This window comes from Corylus avellana, chromosome ca3, assembly GCF_901000735.1.
Source record: "Corylus avellana chromosome ca3, CavTom2PMs-1.0".
In the NCBI taxonomy this organism is placed as follows: Eukaryota; Viridiplantae; Streptophyta; class Magnoliopsida; order Fagales; family Betulaceae; genus Corylus; species Corylus avellana.
The window spans coordinates 15,892,398-15,902,399 of record NC_081543.1 but is presented as its reverse complement, the minus strand read 5'-3'; the positions used below and the strand labels follow the sequence as shown (position 1 = coordinate 15,902,399).

At 35.1% G+C, this 10,002-nt stretch overlaps 2 protein-coding genes across 2 annotated transcripts; both read left to right on the top strand.

Annotated features, from left to right (window-relative positions):
- Window positions 1–1,938: 1,938 nt before the first annotated feature.
- On the top strand, window positions 1,939–5,622 carry LOC132174194 (ankyrin repeat-containing protein BDA1-like). The gene is made up of 5 exons (XM_059585885.1): window positions 1,939–1,947; window positions 2,634–2,792; window positions 2,874–3,221; window positions 4,905–5,045; window positions 5,545–5,622. The coding sequence occupies exons 1-5, from the start codon at window positions 1,939–1,941 to the stop codon at window positions 5,620–5,622; spliced, it is 735 nt and encodes a 244-aa protein (XP_059441868.1).
- Window positions 5,623–5,644: 22 nt separating this feature from the next.
- Window positions 5,645–6,863, top strand: LOC132174193 (ankyrin repeat-containing protein BDA1-like). Its single transcript, XM_059585884.1, has 2 exons — window positions 5,645–6,088; window positions 6,465–6,863. The coding sequence occupies exons 1-2, from the start codon at window positions 5,645–5,647 to the stop codon at window positions 6,861–6,863; spliced, it is 843 nt and encodes a 280-aa protein (XP_059441867.1).
- The last annotated feature ends 3,139 nt before the right edge of the window (window positions 6,864–10,002 follow it).

Here is a 10,002-nt window from a genome sequence, read left to right as displayed (position 1 = left end):
GAGAAGCTGCTTAACATGCATAATTGCAGGAACTCAAATAGCCATTTCTGTAAAAGCTTGACCTTCAAAAAGGGCTTCGGAGAAAAAGGTGGATAAATGTTTACTAGTGGAGATAAGTGGACTTGATTTGAGTGTTGGAATAACATGTATGTGTGTATATATATAGATGAAAGGAGGGATGGAAAAATCTCTGAAATATTGTGGGGGTATTGATGAAAGATAGGCATTTGAAGGATCACATGGCTCTGTCTTCCAACTCATCATAAAGAACTTGGTGCTGGTCCGAATAATACTTCAAGGAAGACTTTATGTCTAACAATTTCTGGCAAATTTTTGCCAAAATATAAAACCAGAGAAACAAAGAGAACATCACAATATTTGAATTCCAAACTAAACAATTTTCACCATATTTGAAATGCAACATTCCAAACCGACAGCAAACATTTACTCTTTTCCACATTCAAATGCAGAAATCATGGCCTCAACATATCTAATCTGATCTGATCTAATCAAATACTCAACTATAGGAATTATGCATACAAATCAAATACAAATCCAAATTTTCATTGCTTTAGGCAGTAGCAATTAACAAGAAAAAAAAAAAAAAAAGTGTATTTTCTCAGTCACTTATTTACTCCTCCGTCTGTCATCTCTGCTATCGCCTAATTAGCAATTCACAAGCCAGGTGCTCTGTAACAACTTCAAATACAAAAAGCAGCAAAGTTTGGAAACCAACAGAGATGGGTTTCAATTTTGCCTTCCCAAGTGACACCAAACATTCACTCTTTTCCATGGTAAAGTGCAAACCGACCGAGATGGAAAAGAAAAGACCAAACATTTCCTGACCCGTGTTTGGTTGCCCAAATAATTTACCCCATATTCAACCCCTATTTGTCGTGCTTGTAAGAAAAAAATGCTTGACGTGACAAACCCAAACCCAAGCTTCTAAAACCTAGATTCCATGGGTATTACTACAAATCGAAAATCATCAACTATATTATCACCCAGTCACAGATTAATCCAACAGTATCAATAGCCAACCAATTTCGTGAATATTCAAGGGTTTTCAGTTTTCACTCCAAGTTTCCAACATCAACAGAAAATATATAGAATCACCTTATGGGTATATAAAATAAGTTACAAACTTCATCATTATCATCCCAAAATTCGAAACTAAGGAGCCCACATCATCACTAATCAATTCTTCAAGCAAGATTGAAAAGAACATGAGAGAAAGAGTGACGAGAGGAGGCAAAGGAAAATTACCTCAAGCTTCCTCCTCTTGATGAACGTCAAGGAGAAGATGAGAGTCGACCGAGAGAGAGAAGCTGTGCCGGTGTGAAGGAGAAGATGAGAATCGAACGAGAGAGAACCTGTGCCGGTGTGTGTGTTTGAGCGTGAAGGAGAGAAGAGTTGGGTTGGCAAGGGTGTCGAAAGAGTTTGAGAAAAATGGATTAAAAAGTGTAAAACATTTTCTTAAAAATATAAATGCTTTTTGGTCAAACTAAAATCATTCTCGGTTTGAACACTATTTTACGTCAAAGTAAACACCGTAAAATGCGAAAATCATTTTCTAAAAACCATTTTACGTCGAAGTAAACGGAGCTTTAGGTTGTTTTGGAAACACCATGAGGACCAAAATTGCATGCTACCCTAAATTTAGGATAGCCTTCGCTTAATATTATTTTAATATAAAAAGACTTTTTCTTTTTTGAAAGAATATTTAAACCGTATATAAAAATAATAAAGGGAAGCTATTTTGAAATTAATTATTTGAATAGGGAAGTAAGAGGTAATTTGGTTCTCTAAATTTAAGAAAATTTTAAGAAATGCCGCTACTAGTGCTCTAATCACGTGGAGAGGTTCCCTTGGTTTTTTCTTTCATTTTTATATGATGGACTTCTAATGGGTTTGGGGGAGTGTTTTTTTCCTAAAAAGATGCCATCTGTAAAACTTATTTTCGAAAATAATAAGTTTTTCTTTATAGTTTCTTGATGTAGTCATATATATATATATATATATATATATATATATATTGACATGTCAGCACAAGAGGGGGAAATAGATTCGAACTAATGACCTCCGTTTCATTAAGCGTGGTCCCTGCCAATTAAGCTACCTCTTGGGAATTTGCATGCTTTTATGTGCTGCATGAGTGTCAACAGTGTATATATATATATATATATAAAGAATGTGCGACTACCATATAAGGCTTTTAAGCATGTCACACAACCATCTTTGAATCATTTCTTTTTCAATAAATAGCATTGCCTTATAAACTACTTTGTTTAGAGGATCCGAAGTCTCTTTCACTGGGAAAGAAAAAAAGATTTCCATCTTTTTTCAATCTTCTCATTCAGACGTTATAAGATTAAACAAATATAAATTAGCAAATTATTTTTTGCTGACAAAGATACAATAAAAAAAAAAAAAAAAAAAAACAAAAACAAAACAAAAGTTAATTAATGTGGACAAACCCATAATAAGATTCCAAGATGTAAACAAATAAATCACAGTACCACTATCACCCTCTCCTATAAATAGAGGACTGTCCAATATCATCATTTAAACTTTAAAGCCTTTATTTCCTTTTAACTGTCTCACTTACTATCACATCTCCTATAATGGATTAGAGTTTGAGGGATGCTGCTCAGCAAGGAAGCGTTGATGCCTTGTACGCATTGATACAGAGGGATGCAAAAGTTTTGGATAGGATTGACGAGATTTCATTTGTTGATACTCCTTTACATGATGCTGCATATGCAGGACACACCCGATTTGCCCTGGAGATTGTGAGGTTAAAGCCGTCATTTATTAGAAAGCTTAATTAAAATGGCGTCACCCCTGTTCACCTTGCTTTGCAAAATGACCAGACCCAATTGCTGCACCGACTACTTGATTTTGATGATCACCTTGTTCGTGTCCAAGGAAGGGAGGGTGTGACTCCTTTGCATTATGTGGCTCAAACAGGAGACCTCTATCTTCTGGCCGAATTTCAAAATGTCTGTCCCATACCTATTAAAAATGTAACAATTCGAGGAGAGACAGCTCTTCATATCGCGCTGAATAACAACCAACTAGATGCTTTTCATCTCCTTGTAAGATGGCTTCAGCAAACAACGTTTGAAGATGCCGCATTGTGGGCAAAGAAATTGCTAAACTGGAAGGATGAGGAAGGCAAAACTGTTTTGCACATCGCAACAATGAAAACTCTACCCCGGGCAAGTTCTCTCCGCTCATGGTTTTTTGTTAAAATATTGATTAAATTTATTTTTTCCTATGAGTTTAATTATGTTTTTAGAACAAATAGTGAGTCAATGTTGTCAGAGACGGAACTGGCAGGGGGCTGGTATAGGCCATTGCCCCTGCCCATTTGTTTAGAAAAAAATTTACACAAGGTAAAATCAGTATGCTTTAACTATTTTCCCTAGCCGTTCACAATTTCGGCCCCTTGCCATAGAATCTAAAAGGGCAATTGGCCCTATAAGTCAAAACTCAAAAGGCACCCAAGCATTGTGCTACCATGTACAATAAGGCCCAGATGCAGGAATAGCCCGTAGGTCACGTGCTTATGTTAGAAATATATCAATGAATTTTGAGATCAGGCCGAAAACAAATTCATTTAATTCGGCAAAAGTATCAACTATGCTTATCTTATGCTTGGTTTATCACAAAAATTTGAAAAAAAAAAGTCAATTATATTTCTTTAGTAAAATGTGTTTATAAGAAATTGTAATTATTTAATTGTTATTTGATTGCAAATTACAATATATTTTTTAATTGCTATTTGAGAATTATAGTTTAGAGTAAATTTTAGTTCATAAGAAACAACAAAGAAAAAATATAGAAAGAACAAAAATTGTAGAAAAAAAACCCTGAGAACCAATAAACATAAAAAGATTAAGAAAAAAAATAGGACAGAACTAATTGGTTATTAAAAGTCTAAACAACCAATTTGAGAATTTGACATGTGAAATCTATTATATTCTATTATTTTTTATGTGAGTCTGATTATTGTTAACCACGTATATGTTTTTCTATCTTTTTTAAAGACTTTAATGTGAAATAAATTTATTTGTAGTTGATGAGAAAGCTAAATCCAATATTGACATTTTTAAAAGAAAAAAATGCACAAAGTTTAGAAGCTTGAATTTTTTTTACTTATTTTTTGATGTTGTATGTTAAAAGAGAAATTGCAGCACTATTTAGTACATATTCAATCATAGATGATTTTTAGGATCTAAAACGCCGAGTTCCATTTTGATAGGGGTTTTAGCTTAAAATTGAAATATATTTATGAAATAATTGTTTTGTGTCTTCTTTGTTTTTTTTTTTTTTTTTAACATTGAATTTATGCTAAGTTTATTTTTGTATATTAATTTAATCTACAATCTTAATATATTTATCATTTATATTTTGACCTCTTTATATTAATATATTTCTCATTTATGCTTGGCCTGCTTAGCCCACTCCTGTCAAAGTTTCTGGTTCCATCCTTGAATATTGTATCAGAGTTCGAACCATGTCTCCATCAATTCATCCTCAATTTAATTAAATATTTCACATGTTGAGCCTCACCTATACTAAAGGGGAGTTTGCATTTACCTCTTTTTATGAACTTAAACTTTTAGGACAAATGGTAAATTAACATTTCTAATAATATCATAATTGAGTCAGCATCTTGGCGTCTATCTTGTTGCTTGAAAGGATGATACTAAGGATTTAATTTCAGGAACATGCTCCAAATGATTTCACTTGAGCTTTTGATAGTGATATTTATGTTATCTCTTTCTTTACTTTTTTTTTTTTTCTTTCTTTAATTTGTAACATTACGTTATTCTTGTCTATTTGTAAACTATTTTAAATAGATGGGATCGGTAATAGTACATCACTATATCATACAGGTCGTGAGATGGTTATTGGATGCTAGAGTTGATACAAATGCTACAAATTTAGCAGGTTTTACAGCTTTGGACATCTTACAAGGGAAAACGCAGATCGACAACAATAAGATCAGGGATATGTTAACTTCTTCTCTTCCAAGGGTTAGATCTCATGAAGTTTACCTTATATCTCTTGTCTTATTTTGTATCAAGTTAGAGATAATATTTGTGCTTCATCAAAGAATGAATATGATAAGTGTGTTGTTAGAGGTTGTTGTGCTTCTTGTAACCACTTAATTAGCTACCAAACGACACCCAAGCCCGAAGGAGTTTGGCAAGATAACTACAAGCTTCTCACATCTTTTTATGGGATTAGATAATTAAATTTATCTTCTTTTTTTTTAATTTTTTTTTAATTTGTTTAAGAAAGTAAAAGTATTAAAATATTAATTAAATAATTAAATTTATTCTTTCGGTGAGCTTAAATCATTGTTAACCCAGCCAATCCTATGAAAGGACGGGCTAATTTTCTCATTTGCCCAATAATTAACAACTCTACTCATAGTAGCTGGTTGTATAAATTAGTCCTCAATTTCCACATTTTACTACTTAATGCATTTCCTTTGATTGCCTGACTATTACTCTTCTCTGAATTGATTAGAACATCGACATTGTCGTTGATTTGAGGGAAGCTGCTCAGTTAGGAAGTGTTGATTCCTTGTACACATGCATTGATTAAGAGGGATGCAAATATTTTGAATATGATCAATGAGATTCCATTTGTTGAGACTCCTTTACACATAGCTGCATTTACAGGGCACATCCCGTTTGTAATGGAGATCATGAGGTTAAAACCGTCATTTGCAAGGAAGCTTAATCAAGATGGCTTGAGCCCCATGCACCTTGCTTTGCAAAAGCACCAAGCTTTGCAAATGCAAAATAACCCTAATGTGCAAAATATACAAACCATGTTAATGTTGTTGGAGCAATTAAGTGAGGTTGATAAGGACCTTGTCCGTGTCCAAGGAAAAGAGGGCGTGGCTCCTTTTCATTACGTAGCTCAGATGGGGAACATCAAGCTTTTGAAAAAAATTTGGTTAGATTGCCCCATGTCTATAAAAGATGTAACAATTGGAAGAGACACTGCTCTTCATATTGCGCTGAATAACAGCCAAGAAAAAGCTTTTAGGTTTCTTGTGCTATTGGTTTTATTTTTCCACATTTGAAAATGCCTCATCGTGGCATAAGAAATTGATGAACTGGTAGGATGGGAAGGGCAACACCGTATTGCACATTGCAGCATCAAACAATCTACACAAGGCAAGTTCTCTCTCCCCTCATGGTTTTTCTAATAATGGAAATTGAGTTGGCATCTTGGGTGTCTATATTGTTGCACAAACAAATGATACTAAGGATTCAATTTCATTTAAGTTGTTGGTAGCGGTAATTTCTTTTTCTTTAATTCGTAACACAACCTTAATTTTTGTGCATTTTTATTTTTATTTTTTTGGAGGTTCTGAATGGTATAAACTAGTTTAAAGTGATTGGATCAATAATTATGCATTACTACATCATACACAGACCGTGAGGTTCTTATTGGATTGTGTTGGAGTTGATGCAAACATTAAGAATTTAGAAGGTTTAACATCTTTGGACATCGTGCAAAGCCAAATGGGAAGTGCTTCTCGACTTACAGTTCGCTCATGGAAATTTTACCTCAGCTATCTTGACCCTAGTTGGTTCCAAATATTTGTGCTTCGTCAAAGAGAGAATATGACAATTGAGATGAGCAGTATGTTGTTGGTGGTTCTTGCGCTGTTTATAACAAGCACCTATCAAGCGACGCTCAGCCCTCTTGAAGGAGTTTGGCAAGATAATTCCAATAGCACCGTCATCCCAAACAATCCAGGGAAAGTAGTCATGAATGAAACCTATTTCCTGCTACTCTATATTTTAATTCTCTGTGCTTTGGTGCAATAGCTGTGGTAATAGGCATCCTCCTCCCTCCTAGTCTAGGCAAGTATTTTTGCGTCATACCAATGATGCTTCTCCTTGTATGCTATTACATTTCACTGGCAGTCATAACTCCCAACAACTCCTTGGCGAATCTCCTAGGGTTCTCGATCACCATTATGCTGGTTTCGTTATCTATGTCGACTACCATTTTTGTTGAGAACTTCGAAGAGCTTATTGATTTGCTATTATTTTGGGCTCACATGGTTGGTCGAACGACTCCAACATTTTTTACGTTCGGCATGTAACGTACTTAGACGACACTAAAGGGAGGACAGAGCTTAGCAGTTGGTTAGTCCATTCATGAAAGAAGAATTAATGGAAAAAATCAGGGAAAATATTAATATTATCTCCTATATATATATGCTTTCACCTTTCATTGTACTTTATTCTACTTTCAACTTTATCTAACGGATCATTGTAATTGAAGACTTTATCAAATATATATTTTCCTTCTGTATTCTACCATTTCTTCTTACAAAATACTTATAAAACATTACTTATACTCCAAAAAACAAAAAAAAACTATGTGGACTTTATCAAATATAGGCCTCTAAATTAAGCTGAACCATCTCAAATTATTATCTTTACCGTTCTCTTATTTTCTACTTTATTTTCATATTTTAACAATAACATTGCAAATTGATGCTTATGGATTATTTTCCAGAGCAAACGAGCAACACGAATAACACAACACTATGAATCAGTATTCAAATATTGCATTATGTATAACATAAAAAACTTCCCAGCTATTTATTTATAAAAATGTGTACTTTTTGATTGAGTATAGGTTTTCTTTAGTGAGCTCAGTCTTTCAATTTTAAATTACAAATCCAACAAATATAAATGGTCTAAATATAACATAATCACTTAAAAAAATATATAAAATATGTTTTATATATTAAGGGCATGCGGATGCAATGCACATGCCCTAAAATCATTTTTCACACTCGCGGATTGTAAATAATTATGGATAACGTAAATGCAGGCGATTAATATCTACCAAATGAAAATGCACACCCGATAACACCCCTACTTTGAACCCTTGCCAAGAACTACTACATGACTCTTTTAATTTGGCTTTTTTGCCAAGAAAATTGTTGGCAATACTATTTTCAATCATGAATAAAACCTTTTTTTACCTACTCTTTTACGCTAATACTTGATGCATGCTTTGGTCTATCAGGTCTCATAATACTCTTCCTCCTCCCGATTGGTTTTACTAGTGCTTTTGATGTAGATCCAGAACCTAAAATCAGGTTTTTGGAATTGGTGTCCGGAAAGAAATTCCACGTGTCTAGACATGGGCTGCAATCTTGGAGTTTTGGGAAATACCGTCCGAACATGGCCTCTATATATCCGTCCGGATGGGGCTGCAACTAGCTTTATTAGAAAAATCATAACTCAAGTTTTGGTGATCGGATTGGAGCGATCTTGGTGGCGTTGGAAAGATAATTCAAAGATCTACAAAATTATATTTCACGAGATTTAGCTAATTTCGATGTTTACTAGGTTAAAACAGGCTGCAAATAGACGATTGAAAAGCTGGACCGAAATAAAGGCAAGAATCCAATAAGGAAAGACTTGATTGCTCTATTGGGGACTTTAATGAAGATTTTATGCCAACAATCCAGCAATCATATATATTTTATTATTTACGTTATTTAAGTTAAGATTTTATTTAATTGTAATTTTTCCTTTATTATTCTAGAACTTTTCCATAATAGGTTTAGGTTTACTTTTGCTCCAAGTTTGCTTATTGTTATAAATACAGCAGATCTAATAAGTAAGAGGCAGAGTTTATGTTTATTATTGAATTTTATCAATGAGAATACTCAGAGTCGAGTTTATTCCTCTTTTTCCTTCAAACTTTAGATAGACTCTATAGTTTTGAGAATAATTCTTAGATCTTTGATAGACTTAAGATCTAAAATTACCTATCCGTTCTTTTATTGTTGTTCTTCGCTGCAACCCATCAAGTCGGGCTGCATCAGTTGGTATCAGAGCTCAGTTACTTTCCACGAATGCGGAAGTGAGACCGTTTTGCAGACATGAATGAGGTGCACGTGCACACAGAGACAGCACGTAAGGAGCAACCGGCAATTCGCTTGTGGCACATGAGTGGTGGGCCGAACAGTTGTCATCGCCAACCAAGACCGAGATTCGTGAAGACAAAAGGCAAATCTATTGATGTACGTTGGCAACATACGGAGGATCGACTCAAGGTATGAGGAATCAAATTGAAGACCTTAGTACACAAGTATCCGACTAGTGTGGTCAAGATAGGAGTGGATCTAGGTACCTGTTTCCGGAGCGCCGAACACACGCACCTCAGCACTGTGCACAAGCTCATGCCCATCGTCGGGTGAACAGGTTCGAACTCAGTATTCCAGAATTTCAAGGGGATCTACAACCCAAAGAATTTCTGGATTAGGCGTTGGCTGTTGAAGAGGTTCTTGAATTCAACAGGGTGCTCGATGAACAACGAGTCTTTTTGGTGGCACACACATTTTGGAGAAGAGTTGCTGCGTGGTGGCAACAACTGAAGCAAAGTAGGGTGCGGCAAAGCAAATTGAAGATCAATAGTTGGGAGAAACTATTGAAATATATGCGAGTCACTTTCTTGCCCCATAAGTATACCATGGGCTAAAATCACATAATTGGAGGCAATGGTCTATAGATATGACAAAGAAAATACAAAAGTCCTGCAAAAAAGAGGTGTCTAGGGAGGCGGCGGAGTTCAAGCATCAATCGGTGTCCCAATACCTTGGAGGTACTTACCGACAATTTCAAACTACATGCACCATGGGAGGCAAGGGGGACAAGCTTGTCATCAATCCAAGGAATGGTATGAATGTAGTCTCGGAGGAAGCGGTTCGGAAGCTAGGGCTCAAGACCAAGAGGCATCCTACTCCCTATCAATTGGAGTGGCTCACGAAAGGAAACGAGGTAAGGGTATCTAAACATTGCCAAGTGTCTTTTTCTATTGGAGCTAAATATGTGGATCATAAGTGGTGTGACGTGGTCGACATGGCTACATGTCACTTGTTATTGGGCAAGCCGTGGCAAGATGATAAAGCTGATATCTATGATGAAACAAAGAACA